Here is a 27,501-nt window from a genome sequence, read left to right as displayed (position 1 = left end):
TTTATGAACATTGTTACTGAGACGAAAGTTAAGTTTACTCTATTATTACTAGATCTGGTATGTCTAGATGTAACATTACTGTCTATGTACACATGTCTAGATGTACACTTTATGAACATTGTTACTGAGACGAAAGTTAAGTTTACTCTATTATTACTACTTCAACCATTATCTAAATAAAAAAAATCTAACCCTAACTAACCTTACTGTCATGCACTTGTCCTAATAAACTAACCTACACTGTAGCACTCAACACTTTATGAACATTGTTATTGAGACGAAAGTTAAGTTTACTCTATTATTACTAGATCTGGTATGTCTAGATGTAACACTGTATGGGTACAAGTTTACTCTATTATTACATGTCTAGATGTAACATTACTGTCTATGTATAATGTACCTATGTAAACGAGACGAACCCCGCCCTCCCGCCCCCCCCCCCATCCGCAACTACTTGTCCAGACCACTTATACTTGTCCAGACCGCCTCCAACCCGTCCAGCCTGGCTCTGCGGCTCTGCAGATACCCCCTACTCGTCGGGGGCGGTACCCCCCGGACCGAGGCTTCGGACGTCATCAGTACGTCACCCGATACGCGCTTCGATACAGGCTCCACTTAAAAAAAGCTGGATTGCTCGACACAAGCTCCGGAGCCTCGCTTCAAACCCTAACACACAAGCCAGGGATATGTCGCGGGTTACGGGTATATATTGGAAGATTGAGCTATCGAGCTAGAGAAAAGGACGTCGAGAAGTTCTTCAAGGGTTACGGGAAGATACTCGAAGTTGACCTGAAAATGGGTAACTTTAACGATAAACCTGGTCGTTGTCTTCTGCAATGGACGCCGGGCCGCATTGTATGTTTTGGCCTGAACACATAGACGCTAGCTAGGAGCTACATTAGCTAGCGAACCGACCGAACGTTAGCGTTATTTGCCTGCCAGCTATTTAATTATTCGATTATTTCAACGTTGCTTTTATGTGTATTAATGTGTGCAACTTGTGTTTGGGAAGTAACGTTACATTGAAAAGGTTATAGCCTCGGTAACATAGCGCACAATGCTAAGGTCCGTCTGTAAATATCCTAACCCAACCCCCTCCAATGTACAGTCATTTACCTAGTATGGTTGTCAATAGTCCAATGTATCCAATTGTGCTTGTTTGTACAGTGTCTCCCCCCCCCCCCCAATGTACAGTTTTGCTTGCTTATACAGTGTCCCCCCCCCAACCACCAATGTATCCAACCCCCCCCCCCCACCTACCCAATCCAATGTACAGTTTCTACGCCTAATGTATATACTCTTTTCTTTCTGGACTCTTTTTGTATCACAAATACAGTACTGTAATTGCAAATCTGGTATGTCATAAATGTATAGATGTAGCAGTACTGTCTATCTGTATGTCATGTATGTCATATATGTTACGATGAATTGGAAATGGGGGACCCTGGTGTAAACAAGACGAAAGTCTTTCTCTGGTCTGCATCCCCTTAACAATTGTATGTATTGAGCTGTACTGCACTGTACCCATTCTGCAATCTGTTAATAAAGTTTTCATTCATTCATTAGCCGCGTTCACAAACGTTACGTGGCCATGTTGTAGCCGGAGAGCTGCCTACCAGCCGACGGGTGCGTTTGAAATCCAATCAGTTTGATTGATTGATTGAAAACTTTATTAACAGATTGCAGAATGGGTACAATACAGTACAGCTCAATACACACAATTGTTAAGGGGATGCAGACCAGAGAAAGACTTTCGTCTTGTTTACATCAGGGTCCCCCATTTTCAATGCATCAGGAGTTGTTGCAGCCAAGCTGTTTGGACTGGATTACCAGTTTGGTAACCTTATTAACAGTTAAACGTTAATCAACGTAAGCCCCAACATACATACATTAATCCATCAAAAGTTTCACATTGTGTTCTTAACCGTCAAATAAATGAGGCCGACCTACTGCTAGATTGGAACGTGTTGTACAAAGGTAACTTTTCTGTCGGCGCGTCATCGTAAAGTTAACTTCTGCTTGCTTGGTCACAACGTGTTCAGTTGACAATTGTGTACGATTTTAAAAAATAACATTGCGCCAGGTTACAGTGCCCCCCCCCCACGTACATATATTGCTATAGCTCTGTTCTAACTCATTGTGTCCCTCTGAAGGTATGGGTTTGTTGAGTTTGATGACCCGCGTGATGCCGATGATGCGGTGTATGACCTGAATGGGAAAGACCTGTGTGGGGAGAGAGTTATTGTGGAGCACACCAAGGGCCCTCGCAGGGATGGCAGCTATGGAGGCGGTGGTGGTGGTGGTGGCGGCGGCGGAAGGAGTAAGTATCCAATACATTATTGTTACTATGCATTGGTGATATGTAATTGGGTGGGGGGGGGGGCTTTCGTTCATTGCAAAATAAAAAATGATATAGTATATATATTTTTTCTAACTCGTCCTTGGTGGCTGATGTGCATTACATTTCTGTTCCCATGAACACATTGATTTGATCCTGGAGGAAGCGGGGTGTCTGATGGAAGATTTGCTGGTGCATTTATAATCTCATTACTGATGTTTGAGTTGACTACATTAGCCATCCATTCGTTTAGGTGAGATTTGTATGTTTCATTTAAGGCTGGGACGATTCAATACTATCACGACACTGGGGTGCCATTTCAATATGTACTGCGATTTTTGTTGCCTGGATTTAACACAATAATTATAAATTATAACCAGAGACGATATACTATGAGTCAGATTTGAGTTGATATTGTACAAACACACCTGGTTATCTAGATGTATATTGGACACCCTCAACAATGCCACTGTGTTGCAGGAAACCGAAATAACTAGGTTAGCAAGCTACATTTAGCCTGAAAACGTCTGCATCTAGTCTCAAATGTTACTTGCCCCTTTTCTTCTAAGAGCTACATGCCAAATGTGGCCCTTTGCCCCTTGCATGATCTATCGGACCTATAACGATCTGCACACCACGGATAACAGAACAAACATTGTGTTATGCCATTGCCTGGCTACTTTGCGATGACAATCTACTGATGGATATCGAATCGGCATGGGCGAAGAATCACAATACACAATTAATCGTTTTTTTATATGAAACACACAACCTACACTATACTTCCATCTTGTTTTGGAATAAGTGGTTGCCATTGTTCTCACTCAGACACTGATGGTCTGCTCAGCATGCAAGTGGGACACAAGAGTCCTTTGCTGACTGCCTGCCCCTATTGCTGGCCATGGTGTCCCTTTCCAAGAGTGTGGTTTGACCATTCTGGGCCCCTGGGCAGACCAAAAAAGGGAGCCATTGTGAATGAAGACCGCTTTTCCCATTAGGCCCAGGCCGGGTGGTGAGGATGCCATGGGGTTAGGAACAGATGTGGGTTGAGCTCTTATAGGTGCCTGAAACAAAACATGTTTTTATTAAAAGTGAAATGTTTAGATGTGATAGTTTAGAAACTTGCTTTAGTTCACAGTAAGTACTTCTCAGTCAGATTTTTATGTTTTTTTTATTTGTATTTGATTTATGTTTTTGAGAAGCATGGGTCTATTCATGTAACATTTTACTACATTGATTTAAATCAGTTAGGATTGTGTTGTATAGGCCTAGATGTTCTCCATAAAGAGGCACGGCATCGCTGTCTTAGGCAAGATGAGTTCGTTTTAAAGAGTAATTAGTTTTTCATTTAGATTATTACATTTTTTTATGTAGCTTTTTGTCATTCTTGCTTTCCCCCGTTTTTGTTTCCTTTCTCCCAGATTTATATGGACATTGTAATGTGCAGCTTGGAGTTTAGCATTAATGGATTTATCTCAGTCGGGCTCCTGTCCTCACCGTTATCTGCTCTTTGCTTATTGCCTTGAAAGGTGGATATGGGCGTGGCGGAAGAGATCGATATGGCCCACCTGCGCGCACAGATTGTCGACTCATTGTTGAGAATCTTTCCAGCCGATGCAGTTGGCAAGACTTGAAGGTATGCAGTTACACTTATGAGTCGTGAAGTCTTGAGGATGAAACGTCACTGCAGAGTAGGGGTGGCAGTGTTTCCCACAGGATTTTATGAGACTGTGGTGGGTGAACCTCGGCCCCTCTAGGCGGGTCCGGGGGCATGCCCCCACCGAAACTTTTTTGTACATTTTACAGTTAAATGCATCAATCTGGTGCACTTTGAGAGCAAAATAAAGAGGCTAGCCTAGATCTATGATGAACTTTGTGCTCAAAACACAAAATCGACTAGACTAGTGCTTCCCACTCCTCTCGAAGCACCCCAGCCGTTCAATGTATTTGTTAAATTCCACCACCAGAACACCTGATTCAACTTAACTAGCCCTTTATTAGTTGAATCAGGTGTGCTGGTGGTGGAATTTAACAAATACATGGAACGGCTGGGGTGTCTCGAGGAGAGGTTTGGGAACCACTGGACTAGAGCAGACATTTGAGCCATCAAAGAAATGAAGCAAAAGTGGTTACCTGGGCATACAAAATAATATTGTTTGGTTCCTTGGTTGTCAGTTAAGGCCATGAGTAGGTAGTGAATCTTTTTATTTTTTTTTATTTGATCTCTTCCCATGGCGACTATGGATAGGGAATTTCTTTATGTAATTAAAATGTGCACGACAACATGAATGCATGTACTCTGCCAGCATGTTTAATATCCATAATACTAAAGGTTTGACTAAGATTTTTATGAAACCTTTTTATAATTTTTTATTTTTTTTTATTCGGCAACCGGAACCAAACCATTATTTTTGTTAGGCCTTGTGTTGAACTGGTTTATTTTTTAGAAAATAAAAAAATATACTGGATTACTATTACAACTACTACCACGGCCAATTACTACAGTCCATCCACTATCAAATAATATGTATATATGGTATTGAATCTTGGTCATTGTGTGTGACCTCAGTGCTCGGGTCCTGTTTGGTGTGAGATCTTGTTATTTGAATCCTGGCTGGTCTGGTTGATCTCGGCGCTCGGCTCCCGGTTGGTGTGTGGCCTCAATGCTTGCATCCTGGACGGTCCGTCCGCGTCTCTACTTAACCGTAGCTCCATTTCTGCAGACCCCTCTCTGATTGGTTGAGCCCATTTCTGCAGACCCTTCTCTGATTGGCCGAGCATGCGCATGAGCCGCGACAAGCTCCTCTAGCCAGGAATCGAAACTCCGTTAACACTTTAATCGCCGGAGACGCCGAAACTCGCCATTGCCCGCCATGCTCATTCTGCCGAAGACGCCGTAACACGTCTTTGATATCAATATTTCAAAAATCTGTGATCGAAATCATATTTCTCCCCCGGGGACCTGAGATATACTGCTGAGCTCCACTCAACTCTCTTAACGGTTCAAGAGCGCCATCTGGTGGCCGATCGGCAGATCGCCCAACAGGAAGTGACGCGCCAAACAGGAAGTGCTCACCCATATTTCGTCCGGGCACTCGCAATCGTTAGCAGGACTCCATCTTGACACAGTGAACACCGATCGATGCAAATAACTCTATAAACAACATGATTTGGACGTATATACTATTATACAACCTGGAAATGGATCGGATATTTCGACATCCCATAATAGAACAAATTCTGTTCCACGCTCATCTCCCAACGCCGCGAGGAAGGTATGGTGAGTTTCAGCGTTATTTTCTAATGTCTTCTATACTAACTGCTCTGATGATCATATGACCCACACTAGATGAATGATATAACGTTGCCCACGGAATTATAAACGACCCCCCGCCCATCCGGTCAACATCAGATCATACGTAGTAACTTCTAGAAGTACCTCCAGTTGACATTTTTTATCTGGCACCGATCGCTATCAAACTGTATTTGATCATCAATATAATGCATTTGGGGCTATTAATCAAGTTCTGGAGAAAGCTGCAGAAAACGATAAAAACATACTTTAGACCGTATTTTAGTATGAATATGTGAATGAAAAGGTATAACGTTGCTACACCCTGAACAATAGATATAGGACATTGAATGGGCCATAATAATGTCAATTTAGCAATACAATTTAAAAAGTTATAGCCCTGCAAAGAAGGGGAACTTCTCCATAGACAAATAGAGATGGCGAGGGATGGTAAATTATGAATTTAACCATGGCGATCAAAGTGTTAAGCTCCAGAGAGAGAGGCTGAAAACCCACAGTTCTTGCCCGACGGATGGGAGCCGAATCCCTGATCAGAGTTTTCTGATGAATACCCCCAAAACATGGAGGTCGCGAACGCAATTTATACGCATGGAAGTATTGATTACGCCATAACGAATCATTAAAAAAATCATATCAACCAATCAGAGAGGGGCTAAGCCAATCAGAGAGGGGTCTGCAGAAATGGGCTCAACCAATCAGAGAGGGGTCTGCAGAAATGGGCTCAACCAATCAGAGAGGGGTCTGCAGAAATGGAGCTACGGAAAGTAGAGACGCGGTCCGTCCGACCTCGGTGCCAGAGTCCTGGTTGGTCCGGTTGTATCCAGCGTCTCTTTGTCCCTCTTTTGGGGGTCGTCTGTTCCACTTCTCCCGAACTAGCCTCCATGCTCCTCTGAATATTCTGTATTGCATCGAGTCCAGCCTGCGTGTTGATTTGCATGTTAGCATCGTTAGCATTCTGTATTGCTTCTAGCCTGATCCGAATGCTAACTTGCATATTCATCGTGTTAGCTTGTAGCTCCGTCTCCAGCCAGACCTCGCTGTGGTCTAACGTTATACTTGCTGCGTCATCTCCTCGTGTTGTACCTCTCGACTCATTGTTGAGAATCTTTCCAGCCGATGCAGTTGGCAAGACTTGAAGGTATGCAGTTACACTTATGAGTCGTGAAGTCTTGAGGATGAAACGTCACTGCAGAGTAGGGGTGGCAGTGTTTCCCACAGGATTTTATGAGACTGTGGTGGGTGAACCTCGGCCCCTCTAGGCGGGTCCGGGCCCTTTGTCGTATTTTCTTTGTCGGGGGTCACTCTTCTCTCACTTCTCCTCGAGTTTTGTGCACTGGGTCTTGTCATCTTTCTTTTATCTTCGAGTTGTTAACTTTTTATCGTGTTTTATAACTTTTTATTACCTTTCTTGAATTTTGGACCGGGAGCTCTGTTCTGCAGCTGCTCACCCGCTCCTCGTCAAACCGGAAGTCCCCTCTCAATCATTCTTATCAGCGCTCGGTTACTTAACTCGCACAGCTCTCTTGGGAAACACTTGTTTGGTGTGATATATATATTGTTTTTTAAATTTTTCTTTAGTCTAGACCCAGAAAATAATCTTTTTCAGAAAACCCTGTCTTACTGTATATTTGGTACAAACGGGGAAACAAAATTTAGCTTAGTCAACTCTTTCACCTACCCTTTTTTTTATTTGAAAAGTGAGCCAATCTTTCTGACTTTTACTTTCCAGGACTACATGAGGCAGGCGGGCGAGGTGACGTACGCCGACACCAACAAGGGCCGTAGGAATGAGGGGGTGATAGAGTTCCGGCTGTACTCTGACATGAAGAGAGCCCTGGAGAAGCTGGACGGCACAGAGGTCAACGGCAGGAAGATCCGTCTCATCGAGGATCGTCCCGGTGCCAGACGGAGCCGCCGTTCCTACTCTCGCAGCCGCTCCAGGTGACGCAATCCTACCAAATGGTCCATGCCAGTGTGTTCCCAAATCACTTCGTCAAGCAGGCTGTGGGTTTAAGATACTTGTTAGTAAGACACAGATTGTACCTTCTAGCCAAGCATATGTTCAGCTAATAAATGCCTTGTAGAGATTTTTCCTTCTTTTGCCTTGTGTTGCTAGTTGCACGTTTAGTGGAGTGTAGGTTCTTCCTACCTTGTTTCGTTACCTCATTGCCTGCGCCTACTGTGACCGGTCGACTTATTATATGGGCACATATTGTCAGCAACAGTTTATTTTGCCTGACATAATTTTTTTACCACAGATGGATCGTTATTGTGTGTTTCTGACACCCTCCTGTCTATATCCAGGTCTCTCTCCAGGAGCCGCAGATCTCGCAAGAGCCGCAGCCGCAGTGAAAGCAGCAGTCGCAGCCGCTCCCGCTCCAGGTCAGGAAACTGTCAATCCTGCACTAGGCTATATAGCTTACCAGCAGTGTGTAAATCATTTTATTTTGGAATGTAAGCAATGCAGTATAGTCCAGTAGCAGCAGAATATAAAGATTGCATTCATACCTATGCTGACCAGACATACCAGTTTAGCAGAGATGTTATTTATCAGGGGTGGAAACCTTTTGACGTGAAGGGACAAAATGTAACGCGGGTCGTGGACTGGACATGGATAATTTAATAGTAGTAGGTCATCTTAAGTCTAATGTCAGTGTTTATACCTTGTAGGCGAGTCAATATATGGTTTAACCCCAAAAAAATTGATACAAAAGGTTTTTCAATGGATTCTGGTAGTATTGGGCGTGCTAAATAACATACTAAAAGTCGACCAAAATCGACCCCTCCGAAAGCCGTCATTTCCAAGATGGCATCCCAGATGGCGCCGGGGCGATTAAAATGGCTATATCTCAAATTAAGAAAATGGTGCAAAGGAGTTCTCAACTGATTCTGGTACCTCTGGGCATGCTCACTAACATACTAAAAATCTAGGAAAATACACCTTCCAGAAAGGCTTCATTTTCAAGATGGCGTCCAAAATTGCGGCTGGCCAAGCTTAAAATGGCTATATATATGTCAATATAAAAATTATATAAATGATTTTGTCATTTGATTCGGGTACCCCTAGACATACTTAGGAACATACTAAAGTTTTAGGGAAATACACCTTCCGAAGAGGCTTAATTTTCAAAATGGTGTCCAAAATGACTGGGAGCTTAGAATGCCTGTATCTCAAATGGGAAAACATTTCTAAAGGATTTATAAACTGATTCTGGCACCTCTATACATTAATAACGAGCAAAATATCTAGCTAAATATATCTGCTAGGAATGCATCATTTGCATCATCAAAATGGCTGCCTGTAGCTTATTTTGGCTAAAATTAAAATTGGTTATTATATTCAACCTAGAAAGCTGGCTTTGGTGTTGAACACAAAATAAATGACCCACTTATTGTGGTCTTTAGGCCTACTCATCATCATCTTCAGGATCCTCTGGGAGAAACTTGTTATGTGGATTGTCACATTCATGAAGTTGACATGGTCCACCGACAGTAGTACAAGGTAGTCCATATTTTCTGCATGAGCAGCGAAGTGTCTTGCAGGCAGTGGTACAGTTACAATGAATGACCTTCAAGAGACTGTCTGGAGCAGCATTCATTGTTGACATGAGTGGGACAAATCTATTGTCCTGCAGGTTCCAGCCCCAGTCTAGAGCATCTATACCATCATCTGTTCCCATCCAGACCATGACCTGGTAGTATGCTCTACGACAGTGGAATTTGGTAGCAGATTCAGTTGGTGGTAGACGTTCAGGCGTTACCATTGATGAAGCTGAGACAACCTTCTTGCTGAAAATGTTATATCTCATTTTTGCAAGCGAATCTGTGCACTTTCCACCAAAAAAGACAGCCATTGCTTGGCACCCAAGGTCATCGATCACATCTGTTGTCTGGTTTGGTACAGTGAATGCATTGGCACAAGCCTGAAGGACAGGATCCCCTTTTACAAGTTTTTGGAATGCTGTCTTTTTGCCAACTCCGAAGATCCGGGAAGTTGTGTCACAGCCAGTCACAGCATGGATGAACAGCAACTGAGAACACACATCCTGTCCGAGTACTTCTTTCAAATGGTTTATGGCGTACACTTTAAAACTGCCATCAGCTTTCGACTTGTCTGATCTGAAATAAAGGCCCTTGCTATCTCTCTGTGCCTAGTAAAGAAGTAAGACGAGGAGATCAGTATCTTCTCCAATCAGCGTCGTGGTGTGAAGAAGAGATGATCCCACTGCGGCCCTTACTATGTCTACATCAGCATCTCCAAGTGAATTGACCACAGTGCAATCCCGTTCTTTCAGTTCATCACTTATCATGTGGATCAGTTTCTGTTTATTCAGATCTCTTGACAGGAACTCCTCCTTCTTACCTGAGAACTCTGTCTCAGCAGTGAAGTTGACAATGGGATGAATATTGTTTCCTCTTCTTTGATGTGTGTTGTCTTTAATGGATGGCCCATCCTCATAGCCATCAAACACAATGGTTGTAGCTGAGCCATAATGTTGGATGGTGAAGTCTGCATATGACTGTGCAATTTTACCATAGCTTTGTCCGTGCTTCCATTGTATTCGGTGAAGGAGTGAACCACCATCAAGAACATAATGCTCCGTTTCTGGTACAGAATCTAGGATTGCATCACTTGCATGATCACAGATTGCGTGCGCTAGTTGTGGTTTATCAGCTTTGCGGAAGACGTTTCCGGCTTCAAAGAGGGCAGGAGGGAAAGGACTGAGTTCGTAACGCATAGCCTCCTCCAATGACAGCTCTCCAGTTTGGGAGACAATAAGGAAACGTTGAAAAAGAAGTGCAGAATCAACGATTTTTGTCCAAGGGTTATGGCTTTATCCTTTCTACTAAATGAAAATGTGAATGCCGGCTGTCCGATCATTTTGTGCATGATGTTGCGTCCAACAGAGTCATAATCATGCACGTTCACTCCATCCTCAGCGACAACACCTGTAACAACATTCCTTAAAGAAGAGTCTGGAGAGAAAGGTGAACATATAGCAAGTTTTGAAGTGATCTTCTCCAGGTCAGCAGCATCCCTTTTCATCCTTGCCTCTGTTGAATCCTTGTGCTGTTCTGATGTTGTGTATGTCTGGTTTGAGAACTCCTGCATTGCGGTGTTATACTCTGATGTTATGCCCTTTGACATTGTCCAAAGGGATCTCTGATTGTCGGTCATTCCACTTCCATGTGTCATCCCTCCTGTAGTCTTCAATGACCTCATCAATGTTGTTTCGATTACAAGATCTGAGCTGAGGCCTGCCCATGATTGGCTGCTGCGACGGATAACATGAAAACCCTTTTCAAATTGTCTGAAGACATCTGGGTGGTTGATGTGAAGCTGACTCATCTCTTGGACATAAAAGTGTGCCGATTTCAAGTAATTGTAATGCCCAGCCGCAGTGAATATCGGCATGCATTCAGAAACAGCGCGTAGGTGCAAAAGCCAGGAACCTGTGCGATCTGCTGTTATCAGTGACCTAGCAACTTCTAACATGTGTTGGTAATTTAGCCACAACTGACTAGTTTTGGATCTAGCACACAGTTCCATCTTCCTTTTTCCCAGCTCTTCATTTATTGTAATGAGGGTCTCTGATGTGAACACTGTTTCCAATGGCATTTCACCCTTAACTATTGAGTTGAGCTTATAGGACTAGATATTACAATCCCTTAGATAATCAGCACTTTTTTTTTGAATGGGGTAGTGGTAAAAGCTTCACTGGGGTCTTCAGGTGGGCACCCTCCTTCATTGGTGTTTCGTTGACAGGCCCACGACACCTCCGAAGGGCTCAACGGCAACACCTGGCGTCCCAGGTGTGCCCCCCTCTGCTTTTACCCCTCGATGATCATTTTGCAGCCCAGTTGGGGTCCTTTCTCTTAATCCATAGCCATCTGCTGCTTCGTTCGGCAGCCTCTGACAGTGTTTTGACAGCTTGTCGGAATGCCTGTCCTCGCACTCCCATCCCCTTAAGAAGCTTGGTTGTGGACATGGCAACAAATCCTCTAGAACCAACCTCCACCGGAAGCACCTGGGCACGCCAGCCGCGTTGTTCTGCCTCGGCTGCTATGTCGGAGTACTTCAGTCGTTTACGTTCATATGCTTCACCAACTGCAGCCTCCCATGGTACAGTTAGTTCCACAATGAATACAGACTTCTGGGAGGTTGACCACAAGACCAGGTCCGGCCTGAGGTTAGTTGTAATTATCTCAGGCGGAAAGATTAGTTTCTGGTCCAAGTCCACCTGCATTCTCCAGTCCCGGGCAGTGTCCAGGAGGGTTGCCTCCACTCTTGCAGATGGCTTTGCTGGGAGCTGTCCTGCTCTTACAAAAGAAGTGGTGTTTGAGTGTCTAGGCATTGGGGGAGGGAGGGCATTGTTGGTAGTTCTCCTTCCTTCCAGGGTGATTGCCAGTTGTCTTAGGACCTGGTTGTGTCTCCAGGTGTAGCGCCCTTGGGACAAACTGGTTTTGCAGCCGGTGAGGATGTGCCTCAGTGTTGCGGGGGTTTGGCAAAGCGCACAAGAAGGATCTTCTCCATACCACTGGTTTAGGTTCTTGGGCGTGGGGAGAACATCATAGGTGGCTCTGATGATGAAGCTGATTTGGCTTCCTTCCATCTCCCAAAGATCCTTCCATGTGAGCTTACGATGCTCCAGGTTTTCCCAGCTAGTCCATTGGCCCTGTTTGGACTGTGAGACTGCCTTTGCGCATCTGTCTGCCTCCTCTTGTTGCCGAACCTGAGCCACCACCAGCTTTCTCCTCTGGGTTGATGTTGCCTTGTGCCATGTGGGTCGACTTGTCCCAAGTCCAAACCCACCTTTTCCATGCTGCACCTGTCCTACAATGTCTCCATGCCTGAGAGCAGATTTTGCTTGCTGTACGGCCTCAGATGGGATCCATTTCCTCCCAGTTGCCAGTCTGGGAGCAGCCGCTCGGATCACTTCATCTTGAGACTCGGTCAGGGTCATGTTCAGCCTCACTTTGGTGCATTTAAACTCCTATGAGGCTAAAGACAGGCAATTCCAGGGCCCCGTGTCCATACAAGCCGATGTTGCTGAGGCAACGCGGGAGGCCAAGCCACTTCTTGATGTATGAACTGACTGTCCTCTCCAGCTTCTCGACTTTGGTCATGGGGATCTCGTAGACCGTTAGAGGCCACATCAGGCGGGGGAGCAATCCAAACTGCAGGCACCAGAGTTTCAGCTTTCCAGGGAGCAAGGTCTTGTCTATGCTGACAAGGCCTTTGATGGTTTCTTCCCTCAGCTGATCACTCTGGTCTGAGTCTTTGAGGCTCGCATTGTACCATCGCCCTAGGCTCTTGACTGGCAGTTCCGACACCAAAGGAATGGGTGTATCCTTAATGTGGAACCTCTGGTCCACGAGTTTTCCTTTGACGATGGATATGCTCCTGGATTTGCTGGGTTTGAACTTCATCCGTGCCCATGTAATGTTGGCATGAAGCTTTCCCAGTAGACGTTTGGTGCATGCTATGGTTGAGGTCAAGGTGGTCATGTCATCCATGTAGGCGCGAATAGGAGATAGACGCTGTCCAGATTGCAGACGTTCTCCTCCCACAACCCACTTGGAAGCTCGAATGACCACCTCCATTGCCATGGTGAAGGCTAGTGGGGAGATGGTACATCCAGCCATTATTCCCACTTCCAAAGATTGCCATGATGTTGTGTATTCTGTTGTTTTGATACAGAATTGCAGATCTTGGAAGTAATTTCTCACCAGGTTTGTGATGGTATTTGAGATGTGGAAGAAGTTGAAGGCTGTCCAGATGAGAGAATGGGGGACGGATCCAAAAGCGTTGGCTAGGTCCAGGAATAAGACGTGCAGGTCTCTTCCTTCCCTTTTGGCAGATTGAATTTGGTGCCATATCATGCTTGTATGTTCCAAGCATCCTGAGAAACCAGGAATGCCGGCCTTCTGCACAGATGTGTCAATCAAGTTGTTTTGCTTTAGGTATGTTGTCATCCTTTTAGCAACAATGCTAAAGAAGACCTTCCCTTCAACATTCAACAGGTTGATCTGCCGGAATTGATCGATGTTTGAGGCATCCTTCTCCTTGGGGATTACTACTCCCCCTGCTCTTCGCCACGCTTTTGGGATGGTTTGCTTTGTCCACATCACCTTCATTTTCCTCCACAGATAGCGTAAGATATTTGGGGAGTTTTTATACAGCCGGTATGGAACTCCATTTGGTCCTGGAGCTGAAGCTGCCCTTGCCTTCCTCACTGCTTCCTCAACCTCCCTCCACCTTGGAGGACAGTCATCCAGCTGGTGTTCTGGTTGAGGAATTGGTGGCATGTCTGGTGGTAGTTCCCTCTGTTCATATCTTTTGCTGTCTGTGTGAGTTGTTTTCAGATGGTCCTCAAACTCCCTCTTTGGCACCTTAAGTGACCCGCTCTTTTCCTTTGTGAAGAGTCCTTTCACAAATCTGAAGGGATCCTTGTAGAAGGATGTTCTCGCTCTTTCCTTCCTCTTGCGTCGAGTCCTGAGGTTTTCAGCTCTCCGCAGTCTTCCCAGGCGTCCCTTCAGGTCTGTTTGCAGGAGGTCGATGCCCACTCTTTCCTCCAATGAGGCTCTCTTCCATTGCTTCCTCAAGTCCCTTCTCTCTTTGACAAGGCGCTGGATTTCTTGCTGCCTTCTGGACTTGGGAGGAGTTGTTGGTGTCATGTCCTTCTTTCCTGTCTCTTTTGTTCCGAACCTTTCTGCTCCATAGAAGTAGATCAGATCGCCCATTTTATCCAGTTTCTTTTCCACTGTTCCTTTGATTCCGTCCAGGATTTTGATCAGGTCTGCATCGATTGTCGCCCACTCTTTCTTGCTGCTGGACTTTGGCCACTTCACATGAGGTCTGTGGCCTTGCATGTTCTTCTCCAAAGAAGGTTGCAAGTGACTTGGTTCCAAGTTCTCTGATGTGCTTGAATTACTTTCAGCCACTGGGGTACTGATGCTCGGTGGACTGTGGGTTAAATCCTGCCGCTGAGCTTCACTCGCCTGACTTGACCTCTCTCTCAGAAGATAATGGTCAATGCGAGGTCCCGGCCTCACTTTCTTCAAGCACTTCATCCGGCCTTGATGTATTCGTAGGCCTCTGATGGATGTTATCTTGGACCAGCCACAGCTACATACTCTGTGCTCCTGTCCTTCAGTTGATGTGCCGATTATCTGGTTCGTCGTCATTTTCATTCCAGGGTCAGTTACCGGGTGGTCAGCCGATGAGTCATCTTCCGCCCCCGCTCTCGCAGACTCTAGGGGTGTTTTTCTCTTTAAACTTTTCGTAGCAATGAGGGGTGGCTTTTGTGCACTTAATTAAGTGACGGAGCCTGCCATCATGGATAGCTAGTCCATGACAGCCCCGTTGGAGTCTTTCCTTCCTGTCAGCTGTCTTTCCAAGCAGTCACATGGTCTTTCCCTTGTTGTCAGCTGCACTTTCACAGCAGTCACTGGATTTCTCCAGCTTATCAGTTGAGCTTATAGGACTAGATATTACAATCCCTTAGATAATCAGCACTTTTTTTTTTGAATGGGGTAGTGGTAAAAGCTTCACTGGGGTCTTCAGGTGGGCACCCTCCTTCATTGGTGTTTCGTTGACAGGCCCACGACACCTCCGAAGGGCTCAACGGCAACACCTGGCGTCCCAGGTGTGCCCCCCTCTGCTTTTACCCCTCGATGATCATTTTGCAGCCCAGTTGGGGTCCTTTCTCTTAATCCATAGCCATCTGCTGCTTCGTTCGGCAGCCTCTGACAGTGTTTTGACAGCTTGTCGGAATGCCTGTCCTCGCACTCCCATCCCCTTAAGAAGCTTGGTTGTGGACATGGCAACAAATCCTCTAGAACCAACCTCCACCGGAAGCACCTGGGCACGCCAGCCGCGTTGTTCTGCCTCGGCTGCTATGTCGGAGTACTTCAGTCGTTTACGTTCATATGCTTCACCAACTGCAGCCTCCCATGGTACAGTTAGTTCCACAATGAATACAGACTTCTGGGAGGTTGACCACAAGACCAGGTCCGGCCTGAGGTTAGTTGTAATTATCTCAGGCGGAAAGATTAGTTTCTGGTCCAAGTCCACCTGCATTCTCCAGTCCCGGGCAGTGTCCAGGAGGGTTGCCTCCACTCTTGCAGATGGCTTTGCTGGGAGCTGTCCTGCTCTTACAAAAGAAGTGGTGTTTGAGTGTCTAGGCATTGGGGGAGGGAGGGCATTGTTGGTAGTTCTCCTTCCTTCCAGGGTGATTGCCAGTTGTCTTAGGACCTGGTTGTGTCTCCAGGTGTACATTGCTTCAGACTGTTCAACCATTGCTGCAAATTCATGACTATCATCTACCATTTCTGATATTATCATGCGGTTAAGACATTAGTCAACCAGAAGATGGCCACGGAATGCTCTCTGAACTGATTTGCCTGTCATCATATGGGCTACTGAGTTCTCCCCATAGACTACCCCTAGAATGTCCTTAAGTCCTGTACTGTCCACCAGTGTACCAATTGCTCCTAGCAAATTCATAAATGTGTGAAATCCTCCTAGGAGCAGGACAAAGGACTTGAGGTGACTGCACTGTGGTGAATCTAGGATTATCTCTGCTGCTTTCCAATATAGGGGTTGGTCAAATGTAACTACTGGGGCAAGGTGGTGTTTGGATGCCAGACCACAAATGAACTCCAGTGTTGACAGAATGCATGTTTTGTCTCCGGAGTACATGTCTATCATTGGTAAGTATCTCACTGAAGACTGCCCTGGATGTTCATCTCCCTTGTGAATAATGTGCATCATCCCCTGCCAACCAGGTGCAGGCTGTTTGAAATTGAACGATAACTCCCAAAGCAGATCAACCATCTTGTTACATTCTGCGAGTCTTGGAAGTTCTTTAAATGTGGTGTCTCTGCAAAAGTGTTTGGCAAAGTGATAATCTATTATCACAACTTTTGACCTCTGCACAAGATTCAGTTCATTAATTCTGAACCTCGGAATCCTTTGGTCTGTCTTCTGTCCTGGTGTCAAGGCAGCTATCATGCCCATCCCATGAAATGTTCCTTTCCCATCAATTGTTAGAATATTATGATCTACATTGTCTGCAGCAAATAAGACGGTCGTGTTCAACACATCAATATCCTTACCAAGCATGTTTGGTGCAGTACAATTTGCAGCATTCATTTCAAACCTCTGCAGTTCAGAATAGGAAGAGCAGAATCCCATCTTATTCAGCATATCTACAATGAACCGAGACCGGTTTAAGTGGTGCATTTGCACTGCTAGGCCAATTTGCAAAGGGGCAAGGACAGCTCGTGGTCGGACTGCCTGTATGATTGCGTGGCCAATACTAGCCAGGGTGTCCGTGGGACCTTAAAAAGTCTTAAAGTCTTAAATTCAACTATCAACTATTAAGGCCTTAATTTGTCTTAAAATGTCTTAAATCCGACTTTCGGAGGTCTTAAAAACATGCCATGTCATCTTATGTTTCATTGTGAAATCTGGGGGTTAACTATTATTAACGGGAGATAAAGTCAGGCTTTTTTTTCTCTTTCACGCAAACGGTACGCAGTGGGGCGGAACCAATTTATGGTCCTTAATGTGTGTCGCCGTCGGGAGCTATTTCAGAACACCGGAGCATAGGTAACACGTTATTCAAGCCGTAGCGATAACGCTGACGTTTAGTTTCGTTTAATTGATTTGTATTTATTTGCACTCGTTAATTTAACATGGGAAAGTGCAAATTTAATGAGAACTGGCTCGAAAACCCTCTGTTTGCACCGTGGTTGGTCCCAGTGAAAGTACGAGGCCCGCTGCAAACTCCGCAAAAAGGATTTTAAACTGGGAACGATGGGAATAAAAGCAGTCGAGTCACACATGCACAGCGCTAAGCATGTTACATCTGCAAAAACCCGCCTGCAGACAACTTCAATATCAAATTTCTTTTCGACGCCGTCCACATCAACTGCTCAGGGACAGGTAGGTCTACCACCAATTACATCTGCACCTGTCCGGGTAACGTTCGGCTCCACGCCAACCCTTGAAGCTGAGGTACTGTGGGTTCTAAATACGGTCGCAAAGCATCAGTCCTACAATGGAAATGAGGGACTAGGAGAGGTGTTTCAAGCGATGTTCCCTGACTCTGTTAGGATCTATGCGTAACAGTACTGTATATTTGCATATCATGTATGTCACAAATGTAACGGTAATATATACCTGTATGTCATGTATATCCCTATGCCATAAATGTCATGTATGTTGTGCATGTCATAAATGTCACTATGAATTGAAAATGGGGGACCCTGATGTAAACAAGACAAACGTCTTTCTCTGGTCTGCATCCCCTTATTATTGTGTGTATTGAGCCGTACTGTATTGTACCCATTCTGAAATCTGTTAAATAAAGTATTCATTCAACCAAACCACAAAAACAAAACAACTGGATGAATGAAAACTTTATTTAACAGATTGCAGAATGTGTACAATACAGTACAGCTCAATACACACAATAATAAGGGGATGCAGACCAGAGAAAGACGTTTGTCTTGTTTACATCAGGGTCCCCCATTTTCAATTCATATTGACATACACAACATAGAATAGATAGAATAGAAATACTTTTATTATCCCGTGGGAAATTTGACACTGCAAATCGCTCAACATTTAAACATTTAGACAGGACAGGTCACAAATTAGAATAATAACACAAATCAATCAAGTTGCCTAGGATAAGAGTAGAGTAAAATAGAATAAAAATGAAATAAAATATACAGAAATAAATACAGTAAAAACATACATGACATAGTACTGTTCTGTTACCCAGAGATCATAACAGAACATATTATATATATATGATGGGGATGAGACTGTACATTAGGAGGAGGGGGGGGGGGGGGTTGGACATTTACGGTGGCCAGTTTTGAATTGCAGCCTCCCGTAGGTGCTCTTTTTTTTTTTTTTTTTTTACTTTATTTTTTAGCGTTTATCGCTATTCTGGTCAAGCATGACCGACAGTTGTAGGGTGAAACGGGAGAGAGAGCAGGGGGAGACATTCGGCAAATGACGGCGAGTCCGGGAATCGAACTCGGAGTCAACCAGATCCGTGACGCAGCACGGAGTCCCGCGACGCAGCGCGGTAACATGGTGTGCTACTGGAGCACCCCCCGTAGGTGCTCTTTAAGAGCGGTTTTGAATGTGGGCAGGGGTAAAGTGGGTTTTAGGAGTGAGGTTAAGCAGTAGTCTGACCAGTTTGTTTTGTGATGTTTGTAATCTTGTTTTTAGTGCCTTTGAGGTGCTTTGGTACCATGAGGTGCAGGCATAGTCGTAGTACCCTTGAATGAGTGTACTGAGAGTACCCATGATTTTTGCCATTTTGTTATCGTGAAATTGGTATTAAATTTAATTCTGAGTGGCATTAAAAAGTCTTAAAAAGCCTTAAATCTGACTGGGCTAAACCTGCAGATACCCTGCTAGCAATTTTCGGCTCTGTCTCTTTACCGACAAACAAAGCTTTTAACACAAGGTGGAGTTATATATTTTTTTCTATTGAGATATATATAGCCATTTTAAGCTTGGTCTGCCGCCATTTTGGACGCCATCTTGAAAATTTAGCCTTTCTGGAAGGTGTATTTTCCTAGATTAGTGAACATGCCCAGAGGTACCAGAATCAGTTGAGAAATCCTTTGCTCCATATTCTCAATTTGAGATATAGCCATTTTAATATCTCCACCGCCATCTGGGACGCCATCTTGGAAATGGCGGCTTTCGGGGGGGTCGATTTTGGTCGACTTTTAGTATGTTATTTAGCACGCCCAATACTATCGGAATCCATCTAAAAACCTTTTGTATAAATTTTTTTTGGGTTAAGTGCTTTTATTTCATAGATTGACTCGCCTATTGTGATTGTTTAAAAAGTCAAGTAGTTCAATTGCATAAAAATAGACCAAGCAGAATAATTTTTGGGAACCCTTTGGAGGGCCAATGCTTAGTTTCGGCACCTCTTTATATACGTGGGTAATTCAGGAACAATGTTACAAATACTATTATTTTTTTCAATAAAATCATTTATTGCACTCTTTCTTAAACAGACAACATAACATATCAAAGTGCTTGATTTAAACTTAAACATAACATGAAAGTGCTTGACTAAAACTTAAGTCTCTTGTAACATACAAAATAACTCAGAATCGTCATAATTTAAAAAAAGTTAAGTCAAAACGTATTTTTTTATATAAAAAAAATCATCATTTAGAAATGAGATTGCATAGGTCTATGAATCGAGATTGCGATATTATTTCGATTAATCGCCCAGCCCTACTTACCATACTACATGAGTATTTACTATGTTTCTTTGTACTGTATATGTAGCCTACTATCCGTTTTTCTTTTCGCTTGATCCTATCCATTTCTAAAACTCCCGCCATGCTGATCTTCCAACTGTACTTCTCAAATTGCAAATGCATCAGGGATACAGAAAGCACCCCAGTTGTGCTATACATGTGCTTATTACAACAGGACTTAGCCATTAACTTGGGAAACTTCATGTGCCGCAATACACTTTCAGTTGCTTCTTATCAAGAGAGGGAACAGCTTTGTAGAGAAAAGATGGCAAGACGTGCAGGAGGTTTGCGGGAGAAAAAAAGCTGAATAAAATATAATCAACAAGCCCAGAATATAGTCCTAGTGAGCTGCCGCGGTATTGATATTTTCCTTACCGCACAAATTTGCGTAATATTTCATACCGCCGCAATATAACCGTCGGAATGCATTTTATTTTAAAAATTTTTAGTAGTCTACTCTATAGCATATAGCCTACCTCTAGTCTAAATGTCTATCTTTAGAGGATGACTTTGCAGCATGAATATTGTTTGGGATTCGGCAAGCACGCATTCATTATTGAAAGTGAAACACTGATTCGAAGTCCCTCCTCTGGTCGTGCCCGGTTCACTCGGTGTTGCGGGCAGGGCTGGTAGGCTGGTAGCGCCCGGTGGTTACCCCTAACCCCCCCGACCCTTTATATTATTATTATTATTATAAAGTTACTACTTGATTAACAACGGCATTCGTTTTGTGGCATTAACGTTATATAGTTACACGTTCAATAACATCAGCGTATTTACCGGACCATAGCAAGGCAAGCATTACTCAATTCATATCTCCGTTCCTTCCTTTGCTCAGAGCGTGCTGAGTTGTGCACATTCTGCGGTCTGTTAATAAAGTTTTCAATCAGACAAGTGTATAGAACGAAGGGCTTTTATTATAACATTCGTTGCAGTAAAATCATTATGCCTCGTTTTAGTACCTGTGGACTGGAGCTCTGGTAGTCCACTCCGGCGGGGAGCTAATGTTAATAGCCTTGTTGTGATCATCAAACAAACTAGGCTCATATTGTTCAATGCTTCATCTCCCCTTTAACTCATTGACTGCCACACTGTTTTATCATCTTTACTCCCTGGCGCCAGCGTTATTGACCATTTTCACAATGTTTGTGGACCCATCGTATATTCTATATTATAGCTATGGAGACAATAGTATGGCTCATTTGACAGGCACTATTTATAGTACAATAGGGACGAAACAGTTAATTTCTACATCCCTTCGTTTGTGCGCTATACCACGGTAAACATCGCCCCGTTTCAAAATAATCCATGCTAGTTTTCTAGATTGTGAGTGTTTTGTGCAGCGTATGCACAAATCTCGCGACTGCTCGCCTGAAACCTATATTATTGCCACGTCAAACGTAAACGCATGACCTTGTTTCTTCACAAAGCCGGGGGCGGGGGGTCGTTTTCCGATGCTGCGATCATACAAACGCATGTTTTAGGGTGGGGGTTCGGTAAAGTAGATGTAAAATAGATGCTACCTTTGTTTTAGAGGTACTCCATTTCTCACTTCGAGTCCAAGGTCGCTTTCACACAGGGGCTGTTTGGTCCGGATTATCGGACCAGAATTCGATAGTCCGGTTTTTCGGGTTTGTGTGAATGCGCGTCGAACTCGGTCCGCCGGACCAAACAGGCGAACTCTGGTCCGCCTGAAAACGTAGGTCTCGGTTCGCTTCATCGGACCAAACACGAACCAAATATAGGAAGTGCTTATTATTACCACTGCTCGCAGCATTCAATGCAAAACAAGCACACTGCATCTATCTCTCTATCTATCTATCTATCTATCTATCTATCTATCTATCTATCTATCTATCTATCTATCTATCTATCTATCTATCTATCTATCTAACTGTGCATCTTGGGAAGAAGGAAGAAAAAACGCGGCTTATTATATTGTTATTATTATATATATATAACAACGTGGTGTACAAGTTGTTTAGCGAGAGGATGGTGGTAATCGGCTTCAATAGAACAACTCCCCTCCGCTGACCACGGCTCGCAGACAGTCCACACCAGGGCTCCAGACTAACTTTTTTTCACCACCGTCCCAGAACCGTCCCGAAATACAATTTTAACCGTCCCAAAGTGAATGTAACCGTCCCAAAAATCAAATGTAGTTTCTTTACTTTGGTTTTGTTGTCTATAGTTGTTATTGCCATAAGAAACACCTTTCAGAGAAGGGGAGAATAAATTGATTTAGTCAAAAGGCTCCCATGGTGGAAAGATTTCACAAGAATAATTATGATTAAAAATAAATATAAAAAAAGTGTTTAACAAGGTGCTAGTATAGGGATATTTGGTCACGGTGCTGTTATAGTCAACCAATTGGAGCCATGTTGATTATTCCTTCCATAGGATTTTTTTTTTTGTTATTACAAATGTGTGTTTATGGTTGAAAATGTTAGAGATAAATAAAGATCAAATCAAGTTTAGCTTTAAACTACATAATGTCATTGTATTGATACTAATACAAATCTATACACTGAGTATGGGGCTGCAGCACTGCAGATATACCCTACTCCAACGATCCACGGACATTACACGGTGTTGCACTCGTTACCAAGTGGCTCTGCAGATATACCCACCCTACTCAGCTACAAGGCTCCGTTGGAGAGGATCTGTTGTGATTTTTGCACAATAAATATTCAACATTCTCTTTTGAGACTCCGCCTCAGACTCTTATCATTTGGCACTAAAAGCTAAACATTGTCACCGATATGGCTGTCCGCAACATGTCATTAATTGTGTACGCGAGGTGGTTCAGTGACGACGCTAACATGAGCTAGGTTAGCTAGCATGTAGCTGCAGATGGAAAGACTAACTTTACTGGTGAAAATGTGATTTACGTTGGAATACTCCTTTGCCAACTTGCTGTACTTTGCTTGCAGGTCTGCAGCCATTATTGCTGGATTATGAATAGTCCCAACTTTAGCCAAGGTAACGTTAAGCTAAAACTAGCTCTTCAGCTAATGCTAACACCAGCAATCGAACCCATCAGAGCTCCCCGTCACACTGCTCTGTCGGGAGGATGGCATTTAAGAAAGTATCTGCTGTTAAAATGACAAACAGCATTGACACTTTAATTCACGGTCGGTTAAACACACGTTTGTTTTATAATGCTCACAGCAGACCGCAGTGTTGTTGATAAATTACGTGGGGATTTAAGTTCCGCAAAAAAAGGTTCCGCACCGTTGCAATCGTACGGTGCACAGCGCGTACTGTACCGGAGGAGAGGTGGGTAGGAACTTGATGCTGGATGAGCGTATTGCTGCGTTGGGAGGCGGAGATAGTCATTGGATTTGGCAAATCACGCTACGTTTAGACTTCATTTGACAGCAATATATGCGCGCACTGACAGTCGGCCAATTGACATTTCCTGTGAAAAAAAAATCCTCTCCGTCCCGGATGCGTCCCAGCAAAGATTTCTGTTCGTCCCAAATCAATATTTGATCGTCCCCGGGACGACGGGACATCGTTAGTCTCAAGCCCTGGTCCACACACAGACACACGCGCGCGCACACACACGGGCTCGCAACCACACACACATTTCCACAGTCCAATAGACGAGTGCCCTTTTCGACCGCGTGACATTGTTCAGAAAGTTCGGTGCGCCTGACAGATTGCTATGTGAACGCAGGCGAACCAAATGAAGAATGCAACAATGTTGCAACTTCACCACCAGAACCGCACAGAGTCCACCAGAACTATATGTGAAAGCGACCCAAGTGTCTTGAATCGGAACAGGATCAATACATATAATGTTAGGAAACACCTTATCGTCCATAATCATCCATATAATCCATTTAGTCTTTTTCATAATATCCAATAGTTTGCTCGAGGCGATCGCCATTGTGGTCCTGCTCACAGCTGCTTGCAACCTACTAGTAGAGTCCCTAGTTGTTTGGGAGCTGGGGCCGCCCACACTAACCTACTAGTAGAGTCCCTAGTTGTTTGGGGGCTGGGGCCGCCCACACTAACCTACTAGTAGAGTCCCTAGTTGTTTGGGGGCTGGGGCCGCCCACACTAACCTACTAGTAGAGTCCCTAGTTGTTTGGGGGCTGGGGCCGCCCACACTAACCTACTAGTAGAGTCCCTAGTTGTTTGGGGGCTGGGGCCGCCCACACTAACCTACTAGTAGAGTCCCTAGTTGTTTGGGGGCTGGGGCCGCCCACACTAACCTACTAGTAGAGTCCCTAGTTGTTTGGGGGCTGGGGCCGCCCACACTAACCTACTAGTAGAGTCCCTAGTTGTTTGGGGGCTGGGGGGGGGGGCTGGGGCCGCCCACACTAAGCTGGCCCATATGCATGTTCATAAGGTAGGCAATACTGCCACCTGGTGGGATTCAATCATCATTGCAATTTCAAGGTCTCTGATGAGTCACAAAGGTCCACACGAGTGTTTAGAATGGGGGAAATCTAAAAAAAGAAGGCATCTAAACCCGAGAAATCTCTGGTTTGGCGCTCAACGGTTGGATTTGAAACCCGAGCAATCTCTGGTTTGGTGCAGAAAGGGTTAAGAGGTTAAATAAATTATTGTAGCCATGTATAACACCTGGGCCATTTGAGACGTGCACAAAAAAGAATTCTGAACTAGTCATCTAAAAAAGTAAAGAACTATTTGGCATCGCTGTCCCAATACTGGTACATGGATAAATACTATGAATATATATATATTGAATATTACATGGATAGTTGATGTGAATATTTATACTGAATGGTACATAGATAAATAATATTTATATTTATTTCTCTGGGCAGGCTTAGCAAGTTGTGATGCCAAAATATTATCACTACTATTCATATTAATCCAGACAGTTAGGGAAATCATAAATATTCCCTGATTACATTTCATATTGTGAGCCTTGGAATGTGTGCCAGTCATGCACGTCCAAACTTGAAATGACTGCAAGCAGCCCCCCAAGCCCGGTGATGGCTTGTCAGCTCTGTTCTACACGTACTCGTTGGATGACGTACCCATTCAACGGAAGATGAACACTTGAGAATAGCTTTTTCCACGCCCTTTTAAGAGGAAATGCAGTGTGTATAATTCATGGAATGCATAGAATGGGTTGCACTCGGCGAGATCATTGCACAACTCAACATTTCAACTTTCTACGTGATATACTGTATAATTAAAGCATTACTCAAACATTGTTTCTGCCCTGTCCGTATCCATCCCTCACAGATAGTATGACATTAGCTTGGGGGCGGTGGTAGTTATTTTCAAAAACTGTATTTTCCCCTTATTTATTTCCATCTGCTCCTCTCCCTAGGGCGGGTTCCCGCTCCCGTAGCAAGAAGAACAACAAGGGAAAGGGCAAGAAGGAGGACGAGGAGCGCAGCAACGGCGCTCACAAGGGCAAGGAGGCCCGCGGTCGTGACGAGGGCCGCAGCAGGAGCCCCAAGAGCAGGAGCCCCAAGAGCCGGAGCCCCAAGAGCAAAAAGGGCAAGAAGGAGGTGAAGAGGGGGAGCGGCAGGAAAGACGCGTCCCGCTCCCGCTCCAAATCCCGCTCCAAATCCCGCTCTCCGTCCCGCTCCCCGTCCCGCTCCCCGTCCCGCTCCCGTTCTCGATCCCAGTCCTGAGTTTGGACCGACCGTCTGTTATGAGCCCTTATCCCCAAGTATCCCCTGTCCTCCATTCACATTCCCCACATCCCTAACCCTGCGTCTGTCTCTTTGTTTTTTGATAAATAGCTGTAGAATACCAGGCACTCGTGTCTTTCATACACCTGCTTCCCCATTTTATTTTTAAATATTCCTATTCAATTTTTTTATTTTTTTTTGTCTCAGTAGTAAGTGTCTCTTATGGAGGTTGTTGTAAAATACCATGGTGAGATCTCAGTTTTATAAAAGTTGATATGTTCAAATATGCTATAGTATGTGTCTTAGCCTTTTTATCACGCATAAAAGCAGACTGTTGTGTCAATGTGCTGAGTGGAATTTGTTTTCCGTGGCATCTCTTCGCCTTTATGAGATCCTTTTATCATTTATTTTTCAAAAAAAAAAAATGCCCAATGTACATTTGTCTGTCCTTTTTTATTGTGGAAAATATTTAGAGGGTAATAAGATGGGCCCAGTGATACATGTAATATTTAGAGGGTAATAAGATGGGCCCAGTGATACATGTAATATTTAGAGGGTAATAAGATGGGCCCAGTGATACATGTAATATTTAGAGGGTAATAAGATGGGCCCAGTGATGCATGTAATATTTAGAGGGTAATAAGATGGGCCCAGTGATACATGTAATATTTAGAGGGTAATAAGATGGGCCCAGTGATACATGTAATATTTAGAGGGTAATAAGATGGGCCCAGTGATGCATGTAATATTTAGAGGGTAATAAGATGGCCCAGTGATACATGTAATATTTAGAGGGTAATAAGATGGGCCCAGTGATACATGTAATATTTAGAGGGTAATAAGATGGGCCCAGTGATACATGTAATATTTAGAGGGTAATAAGATGGGCCCAGTGATACATGTAATATTTAGAGGGTAATAAGATGGGCCCAGTGATACATGTAATATTTAGAGCATCCATTAAAGCGTTCCGTCTCCAGACGGATTTCCGTCTTTTTTATTTTTTTTCCGTCAATTTGATTTGGTGAATGACGGAATTGGCTACCTGGTATAATAATATAATTGGTAGATCATACAGATTGAAAACAAAATGTAGCCAATCAGAGGCGTCAAATATCATGAAATGAAGAAGAAAAAATCCGCGGCGGCACCGCCCCCAGTCATTTGCGAGATGCGGAGCGAGCAATATAATGGCAGGACACAGCGACCCGAGAGACAGGATTACGCTAATAGTTCGTCGTCGGAAATGTATAATAATCGCAGACAGTGTTGGATCTAAATACATGGATTTATGGACACATTTATGCCCGGGCCACAAAGCGTATTGAATGTTAGTGGCCGGCTCTACCGGAGCGTTGCCGTCAACCTGTTATATGAAAATGTAATTTAATTGTGCTGCCTGTCACTGACTGTCAGACCGCGATACGGGTTGTCTTTTCCTTTTTAGCTAACGCTCCATAAATATACAGTGTAGGTTAAAATAAGTGACTTTGCTTGAAAAATAATAGTTTAGTAGGAGATGTTCGCGCTGAGCCGTGGATGCACTCCGAAATACTGGCCGCTATGAAAACCAGAGACAAAAAATGCTCTGAGTTTCGTAAAAGTCAGTCAAAGCTTACTAAAAGCACGAGCAGTGAACTCCAAGCCCACGTGACTGAACTCAAACTAGAAAGAAACAGACTAAGAAACGACGTAAACTCCATGATCAAAACTGCAAAAAAGAATTTCATCAATGACAAAACTGAGGAAAACAAAAACAAACCACGTGAACTTTGGAAATTACTCAATAATCAACTAGGATGCAGTAAAAAACTTAAAACCAGATTCTCAAACATAAACATAAAAACTGACAACACGCTCATCACAGACAAGCTGGATGTAGCCAATTACTTAAACATTTTCTTCACAAA

General features: G+C 44.0%; 1 protein-coding gene across 1 annotated transcript in view; it reads left to right on the top strand.

The window, feature by feature from the left end:
* Positions 1-26,025, top strand: part of LOC311247873 (putative splicing factor, arginine/serine-rich 1) — a 33,358-nt gene extending 7,333 nt beyond the window's left edge. The window contains exons 2-6 of the mRNA XM_084338857.1: positions 2,154-2,320; positions 3,868-3,974; positions 7,381-7,592; positions 7,956-8,033; positions 25,282-26,025. Coding sequence (XP_084194983.1) covers positions 2,154-2,320; positions 3,868-3,974; positions 7,381-7,592; positions 7,956-8,033; positions 25,282-25,591 — 874 coding nt within the window. The 3' untranslated portion in view covers positions 25,592-26,025. The remainder of the gene's footprint in view (positions 1-2,153; positions 2,321-3,867; positions 3,975-7,380; positions 7,593-7,955; positions 8,034-25,281) is intronic.
* Positions 26,026-27,501: the final 1,476 nt, after the last annotated feature.

Source organism: Notolepis coatsorum (genome assembly GCF_963971535.1).
Source record: "Notolepis coatsorum genome assembly, contig: SCAFFOLD_93, whole genome shotgun sequence".
Taxonomy (NCBI): domain Eukaryota; kingdom Metazoa; phylum Chordata; class Actinopteri; order Aulopiformes; family Paralepididae; genus Notolepis; species Notolepis coatsorum.
The sequence above is the reverse complement of the archived record's forward strand: the minus strand, read 5'-3'. Positions and strand labels throughout refer to the sequence as shown.